This window comes from Felis catus, chromosome C2 (genome assembly GCF_018350175.1).
Source record: "Felis catus isolate Fca126 chromosome C2, F.catus_Fca126_mat1.0, whole genome shotgun sequence".
NCBI lineage: Eukaryota > Metazoa > Chordata > Mammalia > Carnivora > Felidae > Felis > Felis catus.
Genome location: NC_058376.1, coordinates 114,737,952 through 114,763,850, shown reverse-complemented (window position 1 = coordinate 114,763,850; position 25,899 = coordinate 114,737,952). Strand labels below are relative to the sequence as shown.

Here is a 25,899-nt window from a genome sequence, read left to right as displayed (position 1 = left end):
GGCAGAGAGAGGGCCAAAATAACTAAAAGTTTGGAGAGGAAACTTTTGTTGTTGTTGTTAAATGCAAATAAACTGAACTCCAGAGTTGATGGTTTTAAAAAAATATACATGTGTATGTGTCTATTTCTCATTAAATCAGAGAATTTTAAATTCCATACTTTGTTTTCTGTAATCCAAATCCTAGCCAATGAAACAAAGAGGAGGATATTATTATATTTTCAACTCACAGTGGCATTTCGGAAAGTATCACAAATCTAAGTAATCATAATGCAATGATTTTGCTCATGAAAAATGCAAACCTATGTAGAATAAAAGCTGAGCAGCATTTAGGTTACTTAAAAAGAAAGATTACATAGAACTAAGATTTTTTTTTAACACAAACAAATTCCTTCTTTCTTCCATCATAATTTCTAAGAGGAGATAGGAGGAAAAGCACGACCTGATTTAAAGTTTACCTTAACCACATCCACAGTTGAATAGTAAAACCAAGGTATGCACTCAAAGTCTTCTGAGGCAGGACCAGCTCTTTCAGGAATCTGCCAAATGTATGTTTGGATCTCTCCTAAAACAGACAAATACAGTGTATATAAACAGAATCTTTTAAAGCATATGTTTTTATGGGAACCCAGATAATGAGCAAACCCTAAAGCTATACAAATATTAGGCAGTGTAGTCCTAGTTTTCTACTCCTGGATCTACTGTTATTTTTGGTCTTAGCCAATGTGTTTACACTTTCTGAGCTTCTGTTTTCTCATGCACATAAAATGGGAATTTAGGGATTAGACAAGATGATGCAAAATGAAGCCATTGGTGTTGCATTACTTGGGCCACAGGGTGAAGTTGATGTAACCATCACTGCTAGCCATTACAGTCTCAGGGTTACTGAAGCACAACCTTATAGTGATTTTGTCATTGAAAAATAGCAGTCATTAAATATCTAACTCATTCATTCTGCAAATATTTACCATAGTGAAGATAACTCGGGGTTTGAAATGTGACGGACTTGTTCTGAATTCCAGCTCTGAACCTTCCAATTTATAGATTAAATGTGGCTCTTCCCTGCTCCCAAAGCATTTGCATTAGCCCTACTGACTCTGAATCCTATATTCTTGCCTATTTCAGCAAAGTTCTTTTGGACCTCTCTTCCCACCCCTGCCCCTTGTTGAATGATCTTGCATCTGCCACTTCCAGAGGCTTAAATTAATTTTCCCAAGCACGTCCACTCCTATCCCTAGCCTCCCTGCCTCCAAATTGTTAACAATCAATCTACTTAGTACCAACCCTCCCCTTCCAAAGCACCACACAGTGCCTGGGCACAGCAGGTACTCCTAAGTGTTTGTGGAAAGTAGGTAATGTGATCCTTCTCTGACTAATGAGAAGAGTGCTGACTTGCGAACTCCCTTAATAGGAGATTCATGTTGACACCACTATGGGATCATCTCTTTTTTAAAATCAAAAGGGAATATTCCACCCGCCATCAAAATCTGTCTTTCATCCCTCTGTCCCACATATCTTCCCTTTCTGAATTTGGCTCTTTAGGTGATACCTTCAATTCCCAGAATTACTTGTTTTGGTGGGCAAATATGATAGCCACTCCAGATGCCCCACTCAGATCCCCTTTAAGAATGAAGGAACGTTTGCTCCACAGGCTGTCTACCCCCTTCAGGATAGCCTTGGGGGAAGAGAGCCACCTCACCCAACCTTGCATGCAATGACAGATGCAGGGACAGAAAGGCCCAGTTTTCTCACCCTACCTCAGGACAGCTGAATGCCACCCTATCTTCAGAACTTCTCGGTTGGCTGTGATTTCTGTTGAGGCTGCATCTCTGCCTGACCTCTCCCCCTACCCAATTCTGTTTCTTTCTCTTTCTCTCCATTGCCTTTGATCCCAAGAGCACTATCTGCACACAAATTTTCATTTCAGAGTCTGCTCCTTGGGCATTTATATTAAAAAGCATTATTTTTGTATGAGGCATATGGAATGGCATGCTGTATAGTGATGATGCCTTAGAAACGTTAGCACATGAGGTTCATTACTTCCTCTTAGTGGTTCAATTCTCTCCCTTGCCCCCTCCTTCACACACTACATCTTATATTCAACTCCTACTTTAGCAATTGAATTGGAGAGGTGGAGCATAGAATGAGAATACCTGGCAGCTAGACTGGTGGAGAGCTGGGAAGGAAGGTGGTTCTAGGACAGAATTGTGTAAACTGGGGAGTTTTGCCCATGGCACCCATCCTGGAAGCCAACTCAAGACTTGTGAAAGGAACTTGCTCCTAAACTCCTTTAGAATCTTGTTACTAGTTCACTGGTCTCTCTCATCTAGAACTACACCAGTGTTTAAGAAAGAACATTAGCATATAGTCCTGCATAAAAGCTTTGAAACTGTTCTTTCTCCCAAAGCAGTTACCTGGCTGTGTTGGAACAACAGTGGAATAGTTTGTTTTCACTCCATGAGCATGAATTGAATATGGTCTTGAGGCTTCATTTTTAAAGATAATTCGGAGTTTTTGACCAGGAGTGAGAAATATTATAGGACCTAGGGAATATAAAAAGGAAAATGTTATAATGTTACAATAAATTGTTATTTATTTTAAATTATGAGTCATCTGTCCCCTTAAGTATTTATACAGTGACTTATTTTTATCCCTTTTCCTTAACACGCAGCCAAATAAAACACACTTTCAACAAACGGATCATTGCTGATTTATGAAACATGTTTTTGCCTGGAAAATTTAAGTCTCTAGAAAACTTATTTTGGTGAGCATCAGTTAATGCCTACAAAAACACACAATTTAGAAGTGAAATCTTTTATATTCTTTCTTGACCAACCTTATCATTGAAACCTTTTATTCTTTCCCCCTTTAGTGGAGAATTAGGAGGAGCTGGAAGGCCTTTTTATTGACCAAGCGTGATTTCTTTTCTCACAGACTGAAGATCCCTTCATTGTACTCTCTCCCCCTTCCATCCAGGTCAAGAACTGGAGGTAGAAACTTTCTTTTAAATCTTTCTATTTAGAGCAGATTATATCAGTGACTAAAAATTCTGGTTTTGAGATGAACTAAGTGGTAAGAATTCTCTTCAAACTTGTGCTATAATTACTGAAATCAGAGCCCTGAAGATACCTGGTGGACACTAGATGGCACCTAGGGACATCCTTTCTTTGTCCCCATGGCCATCCCACTTTCTCAAACACTATGCTTGTTTTCTCTTTTCCATAAAGTTTTTTCCTTTTTTGTATAAATAATAATGGAATCTAGAGGGTCACATTATGTTATTTATCTTGATGCACTCAGCCAGAATCCTAGTGAAAAGTAACAACCTGCTATTACTAAAGATAGGAGCCCACCCAATAGCAGTAGGAACTGGATAGCATAGACCTCTTTCTTGGGGTCACAAAGAGGGAGGTTCATGAGGCCAATGAGGAGCCAAGAAGAGTAATAGTTTCTATAATTGCATGTAAATCCATCTTCTCAGGGTCCCACACCAGAAAATAGCCTCCAATAGACAGTCACACGGATATCAAGACCCAAATAAAATTTGGGCATATGGAAATGTCATGTGACTTTTGGAAATACTATGCAACATATGGAAATGTCTTTGGACATATGAAAACATCATGTGACCTCTGGAAATGCTGTGTGACTTTGGGAGATATTACATGTACATGCATTGGGATGACTTATAATTTCCTTAGCTTACCTGTCAAGGGTAGAAGAAAGGGCTGTAATTTTCCTCACTCTTGGACAGAAGATGAAACTAAATATTAACACTTTAAGTGTTTAAGTTAAACACTTAAACAAAGAAGTCCCTTCCTCACTATTGTAGGGCTTCTGGGCTTCAGTTTAGTATCAGTGAAATGATCCCTAATGCTACTTATAAGGTCTCTCTAGAATTCTTGGGTTCTCAGGGCAAGAAGTCAGGTAATCTGAAACTGACCACATTGATTTTCTATGGGTCTCTTCATTTTCTGTGAAACAGACCTTGAATCAATTTGCTTGATTAAAAAACTGCCTATCAACAAATTAGAGTTTGAATTATAGGCACTTTCCTCTGTAAAGGTGGAGGTTGACAATATCCTCACATTTGCAACAGTCTCTAGTGGCTGAAGACAAGAAGAAAAACCTGAAGACCAATCTTATGTGTCAATACCTAGTATATCCAGATGTTTTTCATCTTCACTTCTTTTTGTTTGATTCGTAAATGTGATATCATCATACTGACGGTATATGACTTTCTTGTATTTGGACCCAAGATATATTTTATCCAAATATATGTTTGTTTTGCTTTATGGAAATAGAGACAAAAACAAAAAAACACACAAAGCTAGTTAATTGAACCATTAAATTAGACAAATTCTCATGTGGAAGGACTCCTTATTGAACTAGCACAACTGATTAATGTCTAGAGGCTACTTTATCATGGAAAGTAATTCTCCTTAAAAAAAAAATTAACTCTGGTAAGGTTGTTGTTTATTCACTCTGTACTCTGTATTTCACTCTGTACTTCAAAACATATTTTCAGGATGAAATTTTAGTTTTGATAAATGAATAAATAGTGTAAGTGAAAGTCAGAGAAAGAAATCAAATTTTACACACACACACACACACACACACACACACACACACACACACACATACAAAATGAGAGTCTTCAGTTTGAGGTTCCCAAAAGAAGAGAGATTGACAGAAACAAATGAAGACAAAAAGAAAATCTGCTAAAGGTTAAATGTAGTTGAAGTTACGTTTATGACACCTCAATGTGGTGAGATTGGATGGTAACACGCCTGAGGAAGATTGGAAGCAAGAAGTGAAAAGAAAGACAGGAAGAAACAGAGCCTAGAAAGAAGTAAGTGATGCAGATATTTAGGAGGACTTGAAGCCACTTATAATTGAAGGAATGACACACGGATAGTCTGTGAAGTTATTTGCAGTGGAACACATCCTAAGCACATGCATGCCTCACACATACCACGCACACACACCTGTCACACACATGCACGCCATACGCACAAGGCACACCAGACAAACACACAATGCATGCACACACACGCACATGTGTGAGACAGAAAAAGTAAGGTTGGGGGACTCCAGAATGAACCCTTCCGGGTTAGGGCCATACTTCTCTCCTTGTAAATGCTCCAGTTGTTTCTCCCACTTCCTGCTGGGAGAATAATCCCACTCAGTTTCCTTGGCTGCGATATAAATGGTTTTCTCTTCCTCATACTGTGTTTGATCAGGGTTTGCCTCCGAACACTGCCTCACGTGGTATTTATGTTTCATGCCTCCTAGATAGTGCTCTGTTGTCATGCAAACCACATTAAAAGTTCCTAGAGGCAAGTAAGAAATGAGTGGGTAAAGCTCTGCATTCAGATTTCTCTGTGAAGTCATCTATAGGATATAGACCCCTAAACGTAATATAGTAAAACAGTCCACTTATTTGTTTTCCATTAATTTCACAGATACTTATTTATCTTGATGCCAGGCATAGTTCTAAACATCAATGAACAAAACAGTTAAAAATCCTTGTCCTTAGGGTTTATTTTGCTGGGAGGGTGGTAAGCAATAAACACAGCAGGTAACTTTGATGGAGTTGGAAGCTGATAAGAGCTATGGATTAAAGAAGAAGGCAGAACAGTGTAAAGAGGAATGAGAATCCAGGGTGAGGCAGAGAGGGGCAGGGGGGAGCTCAAGAGTGAAATTAGCATTATTCCATAGGATGATCAAGGGTCGGCCCTGACACCCCTAACAACTTTCTGATATGGGGTGACTTTTAAAGAATTTTTGGGGGCGCCTGGGTGGCTCAGTCGGTTGAGCGTCCGACTTCGGCTCAGGTCATGATCTCGCAGTCCGTGAGTTCGAGCCCCACGTTGGGCTCTGTGCTGACAGCTCAGAGCCTGGAGCCTGCTTCGGATTCTGTGTCTCCCTCTCTCTCTGACCCTCCCCCGTTCATGCTCTGTCTCTCTCTGTCTCAAAAATAAACGAAAAAAAAATATTATTAAAAAAAAAATTTTTTTTTTTGCCATCAACAATCAACCTCACTGAAGTGAAAACATTTCCCTACAGAGCAAAGGCAGAGAGAAGACAGGAACAGAAGGGAGGCCTGGGAAACAAATGGACAGAAGAGTGAGAAATGGAGAATAGAATAGAATGAAAACAAGTTCAAATTCTTCAAGGCATCTTCATTGCTTTTGAGGAGTGTGGGTTGATTTTGAGGAGTGAGGAGTCTGGCGCCCAAGAAGAGAACACTGAGAGGGGTGAAGGCTATTTTTATGTCCTGGAAAATGATATACTACTGCTCCTATAAATTAAATGGAGCAGGGGAAAGGTTTTTTAAGCATTTGTATACGTTCATTTTTTTCTTTACAAACAATATTCACTGCATGTAGAGACACTGTTTTTCAAAATTTGGACATGTTTCTGTCTGAAAGAGAATATCCACTACTTACCTAAGGAATCTGGTGTCATAGAAAGTGTCTGGGAAATGTGGGGAAACAGAGGGATGGTGTCATCCCTTGATCCTAAGGAAGTGAAGGTATTTCCTGAAAAATATATTCCATGTAAGTCTTTTTCTGATCCCACACTAAGAACATGCCATGAAATGTTGTCTCCTAAGCACATATCCAGTCCAGGCAGATTTCCGTACATGTATCCATTTATGGCTACAAGACATTTGTGACAAAGAAAAGAATATTTAACTTATTGTAACTTGCCATCTCTTGAAACTCAGTGAAGGACTAATCATAAAGCAGCTCATTCATGTAAGAATCTCAAGATTGAGTTAAACCCCTTCTTTTAGACTTAAGGCAACTAATGCTGAAGAGGCGATTATTTGTCCAGTGTCATTAAGCTAATATTGAGAGCAGTTAAGATCAGAGTCTATGTCTCTAGATTCTAGACCAGTCCTTTCCCCCTATACCTGCAGTCTTCAAAAACCAACCAACCAACCAACCAACCAATCAACTAACTAACCAATTCAATAAACATTCCACCCACCTATACCACTAATTTGGCAGTAGAAAAATACATGAATTTTCTGTCTCACATCTAGTAATAGCTAAACAATATAGTGCACCAAAAAGGCATTGTTAAATATTTAGTAAATTGAATTTAACATAATCATTTTAATAGTTAATATTTTTGTGGGGAAATTAACTTTAAAGGAAACATGAAACATAGTAGCCAAAACTCTGGGGGGAAAATGTTTGTCTCTCTTAAACAATCCATAATCCTTTAGGCTCAATGAAATTAAACAACTCTTAATACATTTGTCTTATAAACTGAATGTTCCCTTACAGTGCATCTGGTTAGACTCTTGGAAGTCTGGATCCTCTTTATCCACATTTTCAGGCTCTGTAGTGAATGTTCTGATATTTTCATCTAAGAGATAACTTTTATTTTCATCAAATATTGTGGCGAGCAGGTAAAACTCTTTGTCTTTTCCCTTCTGTGGATGAGAATAGAAAAAGGAATAGATGTGAAATATAGTCTATATACAAAGTCTAGTCAAATAGTTGATCTGTACATAGGATTTCCTATATAAAGGGATTTGTATACTTCTGAAAAAATCCACTTATGGACATTTTATATAAAGGCATGAATCCCAGTGAATGGATTTATCACAGAACTAAGAGGTTAAGAATTATCTACAGCTATTTGCATTTAAAGCTTTTTCTCTGAACTTATAAAGCCCTACATCTGAACTTCATAAAATTAAACTGCGTAATCATAGATGTGTATAGTGGCTTTTCATGAGATGCTTTGTAGAAAGTAAGTAAAATGTTTTCATTTCTGAAACGTCTGAATTCTTAGCATTTATGAAGAAGTTTATGAAGTTTATGAAGAAGTCTGCATTCTTAGCATTTATGAAGAAATTAAATTTGTACACATATTTATATTTTTGTATAAATAGAAAAATTGTATGTATGGTAAGAATTATGAGACTTGAAACACTTTCATTATGTGGATGCCTATTAATATATAGTCTCATTTTTAAGTAAAATATACATTCGATTATACATATATTTATTTGGAGGGATTTATTAGGCTTTATTACCTTATAAATTATAAGAGAAGATAATACAATAAAAAATGCAGAAAAATGCAAAAAATAAATTGGATATTAGTTCACTTTGAGTGAGGAACAAGGGAAATTCATTCCTCAAGCATTTATTGAGCACCTGCTACAATGTCAGAGAGGGGCTGTGGTTGTTCCAAAAAAATTAATAAAACCTTGTTATGATTTCAAGAAAGTTATAGTCTAGTGGGACAGAAAATCCAGTAAACATAATTGCATAGATAAGTGTTCCAACAGAAACATACACAAGGAACTATGGTAACCTGCAGTGAATTAGTGCATTAGTTAGTGAATATTGTGTGAAGGGCAGGAAGAGACCTTCAGTCTGAGTTTTAAAAATGTCTCCCGTTTCAGCAGGTAAAGGAAGAGGGCAAAATCAAAGAGATGTGAATTAGACTCTCTTCCCCAGGAACTAGCAAGCTAATTTTGCAGTGGAGCCAGAATTGTGTGTGCAGGTGGCAGGGAAGGAGGCATGGATTTGGAGGGATCAACAGGGCCTCGTGTGTTGACTTCTGAGGCAACAAACTATAGAATGATTTTTCGTGTGGAGACTGCTATAGCTGGATTTGGAAGGAAGGGTTGTGGAGCTAATTTGAAGCAGAATGAGAGTGGAAACAGGAGTCAGGAGGTTAAAGAAATTCAGAAAGAGGAGATGGTGCCTCAAAAAAGGCAGGGGTATTGGGAGTTTGGTGACTAATACTGAAGGTGAGAAAGGAGTTGTTGATGGAAGTCCTGGGCTGGGTGATGTCATTAACTAAGAGACAGAGTGGAGGAAAAAAGGCTGATTTACAGGAGAGAGGGGCAGGTAGTGGTTGTCCAGAGTGAGATAAAGAGTTAAAACAGTCAAGTGGAATTAGAGGTATCTGGAACATGGTAGGGTGGGTGTTCATCGGGCAGGGGAAGATACAGGTCTGGAGTTAAGAAAAGGATAGAATTGGGAGAATCAGCACACAGAAGAAATTGAAACTGTTGATTGCCACATTGCTTTTCCCCTGCAGTTCTGTCTCAAGCAACCTCTCACCAAGGCATATCCAGACATAGTTCCGTGACTCACCTGTTTGCCGTCCTCTCCGAGACTTCCATTTCTGCACACAACAAGAGGCCCTACAAGGCCAGTGTTGATGTCTATTGTCATATTTACTGAGGAATAGTATAACCAAGTCAGGCAGTTGGGATCCACGGAGGTAGGACCTACATCTCTTGGAACTTCCCATGTATAGACAAATGTCATGCCAGGATTTACATGTGAGGAGGGTGGAGGGATACCTAGTAAGAAATAAATATTTGTGAAATAGGACCTAACACCAGAAGGACCCTGGTCTAGACTGTGAGATCTCTGTGAGCAAAGACTGTATCTTGCTCACCTCATAGCACCTTGGGTGGCAGTTGAAAGGTGTTAGGGATGGATTACTGCCATAATAAGGACACAGAGCTGTTATGATGTGAAAAATGGGCTCATAATGATTTTAGGAAAATTTTTCTTTTCTTTTTATCTTATTTTTCAAATTTACTTGAGAGAGAGTGCGCGTGCGCATGCACTTGTGTGAGTGAGCAGAGGGGCAGAGAGAGAGAGAGAGAATCCCAAGCAGGCTCCATGCTCAGTGCAGAGCCTGCTGCGGAGCTCAATCTCATGACCCTAGCAGAAATCAAAAGTTCGAGCCTCAACCAACTGAGGCACCCAGGCGCCCAGGAGGAGTTTTATTTTCCAAATGATATTCTACTGCAGTATGGCTTGCTTGGACCTCCCTTGAGCTATACTTACCTCCTCCAGGTGTTTCGTAGAATGAGCCCTCGTTGCTCTTGTTGTAACGTAGTCCATGAGGATGAATGCTGAGTGGCAGGGAAGCATTGTTATAAAAAGTGATCTTGATGGTCTGTCCCACTTCTGCCTTAATGACAGGGCCTAGAAACCAACAGAATTAGTAGTTGTCCTCGGTTTTCACAAACACAATTGTCAGGTATGTTACTTGAGTAAGTTTCTTTTAGGAACAAATTAAAGAGATGATGTCATGAACCAGAAACGCTTCCAACTTCAAGAGCTCTAGATGATGCAGGGTCTTTTTAGAAAGTCACTTTGGATCATATGAATATATTAATCTTATTGGATGTATAGAAACAAAAGAATATAGTTTAGAATTGCGTGAATCAGAATGTATTGTTTTCATAAGGTTATAAGGTGACAGCTAAAATTTCTATTTTGATTGCACAGAATATGTACAGTGTTTATAACCCTGCAAACTATGAATAGAATTTTACCAAGGATTCCAAGGTGCTTTTCTCTTGCCTTCTGTGTTCGGAAGGAAGCATCTGTGTATTCACGGTAAACTATTTTTTTGTAAGATCCTCCAATTCTGGTTGGGCTTTTTTCAAAATATACCTGGGATTCACTGTGCAGAGAAAATAGATACACAAAGACCTTTCAAATTAACAGTGATCATGTGAAAAGAAAGTAAGAATCTACATATATCTGGTTTAAAGTACTTGCAATTTATTTATAGAAGCAACATGTGTTAATTTTAGAAAATTTGAAAAATGAAAAGAAATACGATGAAAATTTTTAAAATCTTCATAATCCCATTATCTACATATAATCGCTGTCAACATTTTCCATGGATTTCTTTTCAGCCTTTTATCTATGCATGGGTATTTTTGTCTACCTGGTAGTTCACACTTTCTACTGGAATAAAAGACATTCTTTTTCAGTCAGGTAGTAACAAACACTACTTTTTAAACAACTATGTTCAGAGATGCTAGAATATTAAGATGAGAGATGTCATTCTTATTTTTAAATGTTATTATGATAAAATTAAGTTGGGTCCCCTGAGAAGAAGTATTCCCTAGCAGTGAAGTAGTGACTTGTCATACTAAGACATCAGAGAATTTCATAGCCAGGATGATCAAGCAAGCTGAAAAAAAAAAAGAAAGAAATCCACTAATTCATACCTATTTTAGTTAATATATAATGAGAGTTGGACCTAACTCTGAATCTAATTTTTTCTCTAAGCCCAGATATCTTTCTAACAATTAATATAAAATTTCCATTACACAGATTGAGTAATTTGTTGATGAGCATTTAAAATGTAACAAAAAATATTCACTTGATATAACATTCTTAGTTTTCTCAAATTTTCTGTAAGCACGTTGGAGAAAAATAAATATAATGGGAAATATTTCTTGGTGGTTTTAGAACTTGATATTTTCTGACATATAACTCATTCAACAGACCAGAAGGGTTAAAACTCCTATAATCTTTGGGGTGCCTAGGTGGTTCAGTTGGTTGAGCATCCAACTTCAGCTCAGGTCATGATCTCGTGGTTCATGAGTTTGAGCCCCACGTCAGGCTCTGTGCTGACAGCTCAGAGCCTGGAATCTGCTTCAGATTCTGTGTCTCCCTCTTTCTCTGCCCCACTCCTGCTCATGTTCTGTCACTCTGTCTCTCAAAAATGAGTAAACCTTAAAAAACTTCTTTTAAATAAATAAAACTCCTGTAATCTTTGAATTGGTAAATGTAAAAGTCAGAAAGACTTTTTGTGTACTTTTAAATGCTGATGCCACAGTAATGTATTTTGGTCTTAGTTTGGGTCATTAAAAAAGCAACTGATAATATAGTCTTAGGTGTTATTAAATAACAAATATTTATAAAATGTGACTTAAGAATGTCACAGGAAAGAATTTTTAAAAAATAATTTAAAAAATAATTTCATTTCTTCTTTTAATTAAGAAATTAAATTCTTAATTTTAAAAGAATTAAAAAAAATAATTTCACAGGAAATTATTTAATTATGTCTTTAGACCTTAGCCAAGAAAGTATAAATTATACATGGCAACTTTTTGAATCTTTGTAAAATTGTTATTGATGACATTATCCACTATGTCTCATAATTATACATAATAAATCTATTTTAAAATTTAGTGCTAAGAAAAAACAATGAGCAAGTATGTTTTACTTTGCACTGGCTGTCAAGGCACAGGCAAAATAGAGAACTATTTTGTGTAGTAGTGACCCTTCGACTCAATATTTTCTAATTACCCATATAATTATTTGTCTACTTTTATTTTATCAGTACCTTTTTATTATAAGTTACTTAAATCCTTTTTAAGAGTAGCTGGTTATAAAAAAGTTCAATTATCTTTATTTAATCATAAATATTTTAATCCCTGAATGATTACCTTCCAGCGGCTGTTAAATTTTTTTTAGTGAAGAGATTTATACCAGATGGAGCATAGTTCCAAACAATTTCTTCAGCAGCAATATAGTAACGTATAATACGTGTCCCAGTAACATCTATTGAAGGTTTGTGGCAATTCATTACATTGAAAAAGGCCTGCATGCTATCTGAAAAACAGTAAACCCAAGTAGAGAATGTTATTAAAACATTTTTCTTATTCCATATATATTTTGTATTTTAGTCAATAATATTGCAACGTCTCCTTTTTCGAGAAACTCAAGGCATTTTACTTCCAGACTCTGTGTAAAAACCTAAAATGTATGAAGCAAGTACAAAAAGCAGGATGCAAAGATGAATGTTAGAGGAACATATATTACCAAAGAATAATAATCACCATTGGACCAAACCCTAGAAGAAGATGGCACCTGTGTACCAGGAAGAATTTGAGAGTCTATTTGGCCAAAAACATCTTTCCTCATGGGTATAAAATTACTACCATCAGTCATGAATGAATTAGTTGATTTATTAGATTAACTAGTTGGCAGGCAGAAAGAAAATCAAGGCAGGAACATTTCCATGAAGACATCAGTCCTGTGCTTTGATTTCAGAGCACTGTCAGTGGCAGTGTAAATTAGGGTAACTTTTTGGAAGGCAATCTGACAGAATTTGTTGAAATTAAACACCTTCCAGTATATGATTTCACTTATTGGTAGTCAACTAAGAAAAATATTTGCATATACATAAAAAGATACAAATAAAATGTGTAAATTATAAAATTGGTGATAAGCCAAAAAAGTGGAAGCAATTCAAATGCCAATCAGTAGGTAAACGGTTAAACAATTCAGGATACATTCCCAGTATGGAAAACTATACAACAATTTAAAAGAATAGGTTAGATGTATGGGGAACGTCATAGAAAAAATTTCAAGAAATGTCATAGAAAAGATTGCAAATAGTAGAAAATTATATGCAATATGAACTATCTATGTCAAACAAAACACAAAATATAGCTATGTATTTTTGTTTCTACATGTTCATATACATTATGTGAAAATGCATAGGAAACAGGTTTCCAAGTATTCGTACCCAGGGTGTAATGTCTGGGAGGGACAAGGATGGTGATGGGAGGGTTGGACTAACGGTGTGTTCTTAAATGCTCTACAAACAAAAAACACAACATTTGATCTATTTGCTAATTTTTGTGGTCTAAACACTCCCACTGTGGGCAGTCTGAAGTTACCAAGAGTTTGCCAGTTGGCTGACTTAACTCTCAGCCCTCTTGAGCTAGCACAAGCTGGCCCACATACATCACATTAGACTTTCACTCTTTCTGCCTGCTGTCTCCCACCTAATCCTCGCCCCACCTCTTTCCTTCCCCTTTCCGTCCTTCCTTTCTTTCCAGCAAAAGTCTACCCATGTATCCTTGTAATTACTAATAACATAAAGTAAAATTTTAAATAAATTTTAAACACTTTTAAAAGAGTGGAGGAGGGGCGCCTGGGTGGCGCAGTCGGTTAAGCGTCCGATTTCAGCCAGGTCACGATCTCGCGGTCCGGGAGTTCGAGCCCCGCGTCAGGCTCTGGGCTGATGGCTCAGAGCCTGGAGCCTGTTTCCGATTCTGTGTCTCCCTCTCTCTCTGCCTCTCGCCCGTTCATGCTCTGTCTCTCTCTGTCCCAAAAATAAATAAACGTTGAAAAAAAAAAGTTTTAAAAGAGTGGAGGTAAATTTTTAAAACCACACCCAATTCTAGGACTCAGAAAGAGATTGATTAAACACAGAAACTCAGAAAGAGATTGATTAAACACACGAAAAGCTATAGAGTCAATCAAATCAAAGAACTCTAAGAAATTTCTTCAATTGTGCTTAGGGCCAACCCTATTCTTTTTTTTAATTTTTTTTTTTAACGTTTATTTATTTTGGGGACAGAGAGAGACAGAGCATGAACGGGGGAGGGGCATAGAGAGAGGGAGACACAGAATCGGAAGCAGGCTCCAGGCTCTGAGCCATCAGCCCAGAGCCTGACGCGGGGCTCGAACTCACGGACCGCGAGATCGTGACCTGAGCCGAAGTCGGCCACTTAACCGACTGAGTCACCCAGGCGCCCCAGAGCCAACCCAACCCTATTCTTTCAGCAGAGTTGAGGGTCAGACCTGACTTGAAGACACCATCTGCAAAGTAAATAACTAGGAAGAGTGGGGCTGAGTGTACATTTTCACCTGAAAATGATATTCCTTTCTAAGTGAGAAACTTTTTTAAAAATTTCTTTAAACTTTCATTTATTTTTGAGAAACAGAGAGATAGAGTGTGAGCCAGGGAGGGGCAGAGAGAGTGAGAGACACAGAATCTGAAGCAGCCTCCAGGCTCCGAGCTGTCAGCAGAGCCAGAGCCCGATGTGGGGCTCGAACTCACGAACTGTGAGATCGTGACCTGAGCCGAGATCAGATGCTCAAACAACTGAGCCACCCAGGTGCCCCTCTAAGTGAGAAACTTCTAATCATTAAAGTTGATCCTTGAGTTACAGGAACTTCATGGGGTTCTCTTTCCCATAGCCCTAGGAAGGCCACAGCATATAACAAATCCTGATAAATACTTCTTTAAGTAGTTAATTGAAGCATGATGCTAACCAAAGGATGAGACTTAGAAAAAGATGGGTTTTGATCAGAGAAGTAAACCCCATTTTTGTACAAAAAAAGAAAAGTGAAATTCTTCAGTTCTAATAACAACAATGTTTTTTGATTGAAAGGTAAAACAAAACATTTGCAAGATTATGTGTACAGTTTGATCCTATTTAAGAATAGAAAAGATTAATAACATCATAACTGGCCATCGTGTTATTCAATGGAGACTGTGAATGAAGAGGTAAATAAATGAAAATATGTAGGTTTCCTGAGTTCTGGGTTAGAATCATTTGATCCTACATAATTCCTGGCAATTCTTCTTATAGGGTTTTGTGCAAGTGTTTTAACTTCTTGAAACTTGTTTTCTCAACTAAAAAACAAACAGACAAACAGTAATATGTGCTATGACATTCAGACTTTTCATAAGGCTCACCAATGAATAAATACAAAACTTTTTTTTTTTGTAAAAACAAAACAAAACATCCTAGTATATCTAAAAGGGTTCGTTTTTATGGAGTTAAATGTCAGACACCTGGGTTCCAGTTCTAATCCCTTCACCGACTTTCCAAAAGGCAATGCCATCACCTCCCTAGAAATCAGTTTCTCCATTTGGAAGATAAGGCATTCGTGGTGGGTTGTAACCGTGAAAGTTCTCTGAGCCTATATTACATAAAGGTAATAAATCCCTACCATATATCTGGCATCCCAGCTTCCATACTCCAGGGCCCTTGGCCACCATGAAGGCATCTTCCAGTGAGGCAGGGAAGACAGTGATGGTGTCCTTCCTGTGATTCCGAGATATCAGAGTTTGTCCATGCAGATAGAGGGGGTGTGTGTCCAGCACACCACCCATGCCAACAATATACCACTTGACCCTGTCCTCTGAGCACATGGTGAGATTGGGCAGATTTCCATACATGTATCCGTTTATTGCTGAAAACCAACATATACTTTATTTTACTTGATCTGTTTTTAAGTAAACTCTACTCTCAACTCAGGGCTCAAACTCACGACCCCGATTATCAAGAGTCACGTGCTCTACCAACTAAGCCAAGAAAACAAATGTGCCTTGGTCTATCACACATGGTAGATCAGGACCACATGCTGTACATTCTGCACATTTCCTCATTACACAAACCTCACCATGTCAGCGTTCTTCTCACGCATAATCTACCAGAGAATTTGATTTATGGTTTACACACAAAGAGGCTATCAATATCTATATATCTATATATATCTATATAATCAGAAGTGTCAGAAGCACAGAGATTAGAGGAAAGAGGAGGAAGGTAAGCTGGAAGGCAGAGAGTACAGCTGAGGAGAAAAGAATAGAAAGAAGCTAAGTCCCAGAAGGAAGAGAACAAGGGTAGAGGTGACTGAGATAACGAGAGCATCTTTTCTGAAAAATCCTATGTAGAAACACACTTTCGTAAAATATCTGGTCAGTTATGTTTTTGTTCTTCCATAATATTTTATTACCTTAAAATTACATCCTTCCTATGTATTTCCCGTGCACTTTTGATCAATATCAGACTATAGAAAACATATGCACCTACCTAACTTTATGTGCTACGACACTTTGCAAACCAGCAAGACTTACTAGATGATTCTTGCATATCAACCAGTGTGCCCTGGGCAAAAAACTGGAAAATGTAGACTCAACCACACAAACTTAAACAAAAGGAAATCACTAAGTAGAACCACAGAAGTTAGAATCACAGGATATTATGAATAAGGAAGTTTTCTTTAATCTTACAGTGCATCTGATTGCTCTCCTGGAAGTCAGGATCACTAGTATTTACTTTGCCGGATTCAGTATACTTCTTAATGTTTTCATCGATATACCAGCTATTGTTTTCATTAGTTATAGATAACATCAAAACATAAGACCTGTCAATATTTTTTTCGGTGTCTCCATCCAGTGTGCCTGAAACATAAAGAACAACAAAACTTGCTCTTTGCAATAATTATTTTTGCTGTGAGATAAACTGGTGATTCTAACTGATTCAACTTAAAATATGAAAGTAAAATCTTGCACATCTACAGACAGAACCGTAAGGAACAAAGCATGCAAGGAATGGGCAGACAGCTTCTCATCTTCCTACTTTCTTCCACTCTGCTGATTCAACATATTTCTGTAGGAGAAAGGGGTCAGTCATTTTGTGAAAAGGTGGCACCAAGTGAAGTTTACCGGGTTTGACTACCATCTAGTGACCGACTTGCGTCACTGAACTTGAACTGAGGCCTCGGACTCACCATCGCCATCTAGTGCTCAGAGTCTGAGAGGGCAGCTTTACTTTCTCAACTGGAGAATCAAGGTCAAAGCAGGAAAAGGGAGCTCATTTGATAGAAAAATTCCACTAGGAGAGCGAGGGAGAGCCCGCTTATTCTGGTTCTATTGCTACAATGAGATTTGAAAAAATATGTTACCTCTTTTACAAGTCAGAATTGGTCCAATAAGACCGGAAGCCACATCTTTTGGAGTGTCTACATGGGAGTGGTAAATCCGTGTCACACAGTTACTGTCATTGGGGCCAGGCCCCTGTTTTTCTTCTACATACCACTTGTAGGTATATTGTGCCCCTGGCTCCAGGCGATCATCTTCCTTTTGCCAGCCCGTAGTATTATCAGGATAGAGAGCACCTAGAAAACATAATCTGCACTGTGGTCACAATAACTATTGGGCAGCACTGTTTTGAATGTGACTCACGCTTCTCTGTTAAGCCATAAATGTATGTTAATTTGCATTTTTAGAATCAAGTGAGCATTTCTCCCCTCCTCTTTCCTGCTTCCTGTCTCTTCTTCTTTAACTGGCATCCACCTGAATGTCCGGCTTGTCCAGTTTCTAGACTAAAGTGGAATGAGGCAAGCAGCATAATTGCACACCATTATCACCATTATTATGAATTCCAGAAATATTTACTGTGCATCTACTATATGCCTAGACCTTCGATACAGAAGTCTGGGCTCCTGAGTTGCCTTCCCTATTCTCTTCACTGCAAATTAGACTTGGGACCCCAGGCATCGAGAGGCATCCATGTGTCCTCCAAGCAGTCCACTAGAGTGCAAAAGTGGCCCTTTGCATAGCTTACATTACCTTTGAGCTATCACCCCAGTTCTGAATCTGGAGGCTTTCTCTTCTTTCTTCTTTTCCTAGAATCTTGCCTCAGATCTTTATCTCTTGAAGCTGGAGCCCTCATAACTATGAATAAAATTCCTCCATTCAATAGAAGATTTGGAAGCATGGTCAACCGCTCACACATTTACCCATCTTTCAAGACCCTCCTTTCTCCACGCTGAACACAAAGCCTTCTTTGTTGGCTTTTTCTTCCCTTCCTTTTTCCAGCACCATTAGGCAACTGTGAGTGTTGATGTTTGGGAGACAAGATACTGTCTGGAAAATAATGATTGCTCTTGATGCTGATGTTTTCAAGAGGCTAATCCTCATCCATTAGGAAGTGAAGTGAGGTGGGGGTAGAATAGTATTTCTGCTAACCTAACATTTGCTCATGAGTGTCTCCTACCCAAAAAAAAAAAAAAAAAAAAATTGAACATGACCCATGCTTTCTCCATTAAGCCATGAATATAGTTAGTTTGTGTTATTATTATTAGTGAAAAGTATGTTTTCTTTCCCAGGAATTGCAGAAGAGTAGTCACTTATTCAAGATGAGAAAATGAAAAAGGATTGTCTTGGATATAAACATCAGGGGCCCCTGGGTGGCTCAGTCATTTAAGCGTCCGACTTCAGCTCAGGTCATGATCTCACGGTTCGTGAGTTCGAGCCCTGCGTCAGGCTCTGTGCTGACAGCTGAGAGCCTGGAGCCTGTTTGGATTCTGTCTCCCTCTCTGTCTGCCCCTCCCCAACTGTTCCTCCCCAACTTGTGCTCTCTTTCTCTCTCAAAAAATGAATAAACATTAAAAAAAATTTTTAAAGACATCAAGAGTAAGAGTCTGCATTCATCCCAAACGACTCCTAGTTGATAATTACCCTGCTTTCCCTGATATAATGGGCTCATACTTTCCATAAACAACAACTCAGAAATGTAAGGTAAGAGAATCCACTTACCTTCATTTTCTTTAGTGTAGCTGAGTCCATGAGGATGGAAACTATAGATTCTTGAAGCAAAATTTTTTACATGTACATAAATGAAGTCTCCAGTCTCTGCCTTAATTATTGGACCTAAAAATCCCAACCAGGATGGTTTTTCAATGATCGTTTGAAATGTGTCATTAGTATACTGAAAATACAAAGCTTTTTTATAAACAGATCCTATCCTGTTTGGGCCTCGTTGTAGATACACATAGGACTGAAACTCTCTGTAAAAAATAAAGAAACAAAAAGCAAGAACTTTAACATATTTTGACAGGAAAGAAAAAATGTTAAATCAACTGAAACTAGAAGTAAGAAGATTTGCAGTCTGATTTTGATAGACGAAATTCAAGACACTAGAGAAAATGCTAAGGGAGTTTAAAAAAAAAAAGGTACTGTAGGCAAGGAGAACGTTTGGAGTATGTGATGAAGAGGTCAAATACAAATGTAGCAAGTAATATACATGGCATTTTGGTTTGAGGGACTTACCAAATTTTTTGTACTAAGCCACAAGAAGGTTTCTAACCTCACTTGAAGGGCGCTTTAGATCTCGAGCATTAGATCAATTCTTATGACTTAGAATTATTTACATGTTTAAATGGATTTGTATATTTGTTGGTAGACTTAGGGTCATTTCGCCAACAAACATGGTAAATCAGAACCCTGTCCATAACCTCTAGATTTCTTCCTCCCAATTATTTGAAAAGAGAAGTCAAGAAGACAGCTGCAATTTTTACAATCTCCATCACACCCTCCATATCAGAAGAAAAAATGTTGTTTCGTATCTTGAGCACCACACAAAGTTGATGATAATCACAGAATTAGAGATGATCCCTGAAATAATGTTCCATGATGGCAAGAGTGGTGACAATTCTAAAAGGAATAATTTCGGAGTGCCTGGGTGGCTCAGTCAGTTGAGCGTCTGACTTCGGCTCAGGTCATGATCTCACAGCTTGTGGGTTTGGCCTCGTGTCGGGCGCTGTGCTGGCAGCTCAGAGCCTGGAGCCTGCTTCAGATTCTGTGTCTCCCTCTCTCTCTGCCCCTCCCCTGCTCATGCTCTGTCTCTCTCTGTCTCTCAAAAATAAGTAAAGGTTAAAAAAAAATTTTAAAGGAATGATTTCTGATTTCTATCAATATCTGTCTTCCGTGCCATGCTTAGCTAAATAAATAAATAAATGCAAAAACAAAAAACAAAACAAAGGAACAAAAGGAAGTGGTTCTAATAACAAATGTCCCCGTAAAGGGTCAAACATGGGAAATTTTTCATCAGCATTTTATCAGTGAATAACAATTATCAACTTTTGTTTCTGATAGCAACTTTTCCCTGCAAAGGTATTACTTACTGATCTTCTGAAAAAGGCTTCCCATTGAGCATATTTTTACCAGTAGGAGCATAGTTCCAAGTGGTTTCTTTGATGCCTATGCTGTAGTGCCTATCTTTTGCCCAACCTGGAGAACTAACAAAAAACAGAAACATTAATGGTAAAAGGGCCTTCATTTTCAAACCCTAAGCCTGGAGAGGCTAAATGAGTGATGCCTGCCTTTCTTTTATAATCCAGGCTTTCTTCCTTTATTTGTATCCATTTACATAAATCAGGGTTGCATAAGAGTCCATCATGTGTTTCATCTACACATACGTCATTTTGGTTCTAAATGCATTTAGTTTTCATTAGTCAGGCTGGGTGAAATGTTGCACAACCAATAGAGAATACTGATTCTTGGCCAGTATTAGAGCTTGCTTGAATTACTGGTTACATAGGCTACCCAGATCATCTATCATCAAAGGACAATTATTATCTATTCCTAAATTATAGGAATTGTCTGCAGTTTACTCTCCAGCCTCCACTTTCCCACTGTTCCAGTCCATCTATGTACCATTCCCCGATTCTTCATTATATGTTAATTTTAATAATTTGTTCCTCTAGATGCTAATTTAAATTCCTTGTCATTTAATACTTTACATCATTCTCAAATTTCTTGAGATCGAAGACTATCCATAATCTAGCTCCGAATCTGATATTCCAAGTTCGTCTCCATAATTCGACTTCAGTATCCCTTCTCTCTGGGAAGTTGACTGAGTAGGGACACAGAGCAGGGTGGGGAGGAATACCTGAGCACCGTGATCAGACAGCTCTGAGTTTGCATTTTACTTAACTCTGCCACTTACCCGCTGTGTAACCTGTGTGTAATTGTGGAGCTCAATTTCTTCACTTATCAAATGATAGTAACAATTACTTTCCCAATTAGGAAGTTGTGAAAATTAGATAAAACAGCACACATTATAGAGGACCTTGGGGACACATGAGGAGCCTGGTACACAGTCAGCCTTTAGCAAATGTTATTTACCTTCTTCCTCCCCATTGTTAGAGTGGGCTTTCTGAATTCATCTGATAATATGCACACCCATTCCCCAGCCTGATATTTCCTCTCTCCCCGCCCTTCCTCGTCTTATCCAAATTTTTCCCATTTTTCAAGCCTCCTGAGATTTTACCTCCTCAGTGAAGACTGCCATGATTATTTCAGCCTATAGACACCTCTCTCTTTCTGAATTCACCAGCTACAGTGTCCAGGCCTGGTAGTTAACCACACAGTTTTGTACTGTTGTTTAAATTTTCATGTACTTTCTTTACTCCCAACAGATTGTAAATTGTACAGATTTCTTCTTTTTATTCTGTATATCCTCTAGAAATGTCAAGGAATAAATGCTAAATTTTTTTGGAACAAATAAATAGAGTGCCTTTGCCACAGTTACAGTAAGTAAGGAAAGGAACAGGAGTCTTTGCCATTGATTTATGTGTCATCATATATTGGGATATCTGTTACTATTAGACCTTGTTTGAGACTTTCCATTTAGAAAGCCACAATGCCTTTCAACACTTAAGAGTGGTATTCTGACTTAGGTTTAGAAACGCACACTTAGGAATATTAAGGCACTGCAATCATATATCATGTATTATTTTGCAGCTTGCTCTTACTTCTCAACTACATGTTTGAGACACCTTTACATATCACTGCCTAGAAGTCTACTTCTTTCATTTTAAGTGCAACATGTTTTTATCATGAATGTAATTTCTTTATTTTTTAAAACATACAAGATCAAAGTATATTTTTCCTGGGTGTGCAGACTGATGTCTATACTAACTTAAGAAAGTGCCAAAAAAAGGGGGGGAGGAGTACATATCAAACACACATACAGCACTGAGAAGAGATAGGATTATTATATTTATTTCTTACAAGGAGAATGCATTTCTATATTACTTGATTTTAAAAATCAAACTATTTGCATTTTTTCTTTCTTGCATTAAAAAATAATGAGGCTATAGGGGCACCTGGGTGGCTCAGTCAGTTAAGCGTCCAACTTCAACTCAGGTCATGATCTCATGGTTCAGGAGTTTGAGCCCCACATCAGGCTCTGTGCTGACAGCTCAGAGCCTGGAGCCTGCTTTAGATTCTGTATCTCCCTCTCTCTCTACCCCTCCCCCACTCATGCTCTGTCTTTCTCTCTCAAAAACAAATAAACATTAAAAAAAAATTTTTTTAAAGAGGCTATCAATCTTCCTCATAAGCAACAGTTGCTAAATTCTACCAAAATCAAAACTTCTATGTTGTTGTATCACAAAACTTATTCACATTTGTGAATTCTTAGGTGAGTTTTAAAAGAAAGTTGGGCTAGGACGCTTGGGTGGCTCAGTTGGTTAAGCACCTAACTTTGGCCCATGTCATGATCTCAAGGCTCATGGGTTTGGGGCCCCATGTCAGGCTCTGTGCTAACAGCTCAAAGCCTGGATCCTGCTTCAGATTCTGTGTCTCCCTCTCTCTCTGCCCCTTCCCTGCCTGAGCTCTGTCTCTCTCTTTCTCTTTCTCAAAAATAAATAAACAAACATTAAAAGGAAGTTGGGTAAACAGTCCACTGCTTTGGTAGGTTTTAAGGTCACCAGAAGACATTGGAAGGAATTCAGAAAAGCTGGGCCTGGTGGGACCTCGGTGTGTGGAGAAACTGCCCATAGAAAAATCAAGAGGAAAGGATTCACAAGTGGCACCCTTTGGGAAACAGTTGAAAGGGTTGAAGAGAAGATCCAGACATGGGTCAGACACGTGGGTCTTATGAGAGAGAGGAGTTTAAGATAGGCTCTATGGTTTCAAGGAGGAAATCCATGGGTTGGAATAGTTGGTTCACATATTTAGCTCTGGATATGGAAGAACCTTAGGACCTTCCCTGTGGTCTAGACCAGTAGCTGTGGAAGAAGCTACCCATCACGTAGGGGTGGCAAGATCCCTTAAATGGGTTTTCTAATGTCTCTTTATCCTGAAATTCTGTGACTTCTTTCCTCATCTTCCCAGAAACATTAATTTTATTCTGGAAGGTGGATAATAGAAGACCCATTCAGCTGACTGGTTTTTTGTTGTTGTTGTTTTTTTAACTCAGTAAGTACCCTAAGAAATGAAAAGTCTAGTGTATTCAAATCAAATAAATCTATCTCCAGTTCCCAACTCCACCATGCATTAGCTGTGTGATTTGGAATGAGTTGCATAATCATTCTGAACCCAGTCCCCTTATCTGTAACATGAGGGTAATAATAATCAAAGTTTTGTGGTCCAGTGAGGACCTAGCTTCTAGTCTGTCAAAGAAAGTTAAACATCCTCCCCTCAGACAATGAAAATGGTGTTGGTAAATATTCTTTCTTCTTCTTCTTCTTCTTCTTCTTCTTCTTCTTCTTCTCAACAAATGAATAGGGAAACTGGCTTCTTCTTTTTTTTTTTTTTTTGTGGTGGTAGTGGTGTTGGTTGGGTAGGGAGGAGGTTGGAAGGAGGTGCTTTTTCTTAGATAATGTTATATTTTATAGATTGGCAAAATAAAAATTTCTGCCCTTCCCTTCCTGCATAGCCCTCAATATATCCGTCTTGGTATAGCAGTATTTGAAGTTGGTAACCATTATTTGATTATATTCTTGGTTTGTATCCCAAGAACATAAGGCAACTTACTTAGCTAAGCTTTATTGAATTTGGCTCAAATGTATAAGCTCAAACACCTTGGAGGAAAATTTGGATTCCTTCCTGGTTTTTCTATTCCACAGCTAAAAATAAGTCTAAGAATAAATAGAGCACATGAAAATATGCACAAGAACCTAATGATAATAGCACCTTATGTTTTAAAAGCTTTACAATATGTAAAATACCTTTAAAAGTATTCCTCAAAATGTTATCTTCAAAACACACTCCCTCAACCCAACCCTTATACCTGTTTAATACATGAAGCATCTAAAGTTCAGAGGGCCTAGTAATTTGCCACAGGATTTACACTTCCAAGTTATGGTGCCAGGCAGGGTTCAAATAGAAATCACGGGATTCCAAGTCAAATATTTCTTCCATGTGACCTTATTAATTGGGTTCAGTAGTTTAAGCATATGACTTCTACATTAATCAATAAATGCTAAGTTTTGCTCAGAATATAAAACTCTAAGTGTATCTTCCAACAAGGTAGACCAATGGGATGTAAATGATGTGGGGGCAGGATGGGGAGTTTAAAGACAATGGGGTAGATGTTAGCAACTTTTCCACCCATTTCCATTCTTTCTGTTTCTTCTCCCAATAGCCACCATTTGTTGAAAGTCACATCCTCGGTCGCTTTCTAAACAGTAACTCTAATTGTGTCAGCAAATCCTGAAAGGAAAGTTGTTAGGCTCCTTGTAATTGAGAAAACTAGAACTTGGTTCTAGTGAGGAGCTTACCAAAGCAAGTAGGTGTTATTGTCAAAGTTAAACCCAGCCCTTAAAGCCTAATGGATGCTCTCACTACTAACCTCCCCGCCTGGTACTCTGGGCAATTCAGGGAAACTATCAACCAGATAAGAGTTAAATAAGTAGAGCAACTGGTAGCTGGGTCAGAGAGGTACACTTAGGCTACAGCCCTGTGTCCTTCTCAGGTTAAAAATACGTAAATCACAAGCTTTCAGAGTATGGGGTAGACACCATGAGGGGCTAGACACCCACAAAATAAGGCATAGAATGAAATAGTGGGAAGATGTTGAAAATGAAGAATAAAGAGAAAAGTACATCAGACAACACTACTGTGATTATGATGGATCAAGACAAAAACAAGTCCACTCCAAAGTAATGTCTGAACACATATGAAAAACACAAACATTGCCCAAACCTTTAAAATAACCAAGTATTCTCTTATCCTGGCTATAACTGACTGCTTTGTTAAGATATTGAATCATAGGATAAATACTGCATCCAATCTAGAGCAAAGCCCTGATTCCTTTTTCTTTTCTTTTCTTTCTTTTCTTTCTTTCTTTCTTTCTTTCTTTCTTTCTTTCTTTCTTTTTTTTTTTTGAGAGTGAGAGGGCACAAGTGAGAGGGGCAGAGAGAGAGGGAGAGAAAGAATCTCACAAGGGACAGAGAAAGAGAGAGAGAGAGGAAGAGAGAGAGAGAGAGAAGCAAGGCTCACCTGAAGTGGGGCTCTTGTTCACTCAAAGTGGGACTCGAGCTCACCCAATATGGAACTCAAACTCATGAACCATGAAATCATGACCTGAACCGAAGTCAGATGCTTAACTGACTGAGCCACCCAGACGCCCTGCTTCCTTTTTTTTTAATGCTTATTTATTTATTCTGAGAGAGATAGAGGAGGGGCAGAGAGAGAGGGAGAGAGAGAATCCTAAGCAGGCTCCACCTTCAGCTAGGTGCAGAGCTCAATCTCAGTCGTGAGATCATGATCTGAGCTGAAATCAAGAATTGGATGCTCAACCGACTGAGCCACTTAGGTGCCCCTAAAGCCCTACTTCTTTAAACATCCCTTAAATCACCTAACACAAGCACCAATCCTATAAGTCCTTTATAACACCTTCTGTCTGAGATACTCCGTGGTTCTCCATGGTATGTGTTGTCTTACATTGCAACGAGCAATAAACACAACTTATTCAATTATAGGTAAATTCCTGTG

The 25,899-nt window shown here is 38.3% G+C and overlaps 1 protein-coding gene across 1 annotated transcript in view; it reads right to left on the bottom strand.

Moving 5' to 3' along the window:
• Positions 1–20,556, bottom strand: part of LOC101080399 (ceruloplasmin-like) — a 29,915-nt gene extending 9,359 nt beyond the window's left edge. The window contains exons 1-15 of the mRNA XM_019810577.3: positions 20,298–20,556; positions 18,931–19,181; positions 17,295–17,507; positions 16,621–16,791; positions 15,555–15,797; positions 12,248–12,413; positions 10,334–10,464; positions 9,840–9,980; positions 9,132–9,343; positions 7,297–7,447; positions 6,450–6,662; positions 5,123–5,330; positions 4,154–4,287; positions 2,412–2,540; positions 456–562 (exon numbers count right to left, since the gene is read on the bottom strand). Of these exons, the coding sequence (XP_019666136.1) occupies positions 456–562; positions 2,412–2,540; positions 4,154–4,287; positions 5,123–5,330; positions 6,450–6,662; positions 7,297–7,447; positions 9,132–9,343; positions 9,840–9,980; positions 10,334–10,464; positions 12,248–12,413; positions 15,555–15,797; positions 16,621–16,791; positions 17,295–17,507; positions 18,931–19,181; positions 20,298–20,452 (2,625 nt within the window). The 5' untranslated portion in view covers positions 20,453–20,556. The remainder of the gene's footprint in view (positions 1–455; positions 563–2,411; positions 2,541–4,153; positions 4,288–5,122; positions 5,331–6,449; positions 6,663–7,296; positions 7,448–9,131; positions 9,344–9,839; positions 9,981–10,333; positions 10,465–12,247; positions 12,414–15,554; positions 15,798–16,620; positions 16,792–17,294; positions 17,508–18,930; positions 19,182–20,297) is intronic.
• Positions 20,557–25,899: the final 5,343 nt, after the last annotated feature.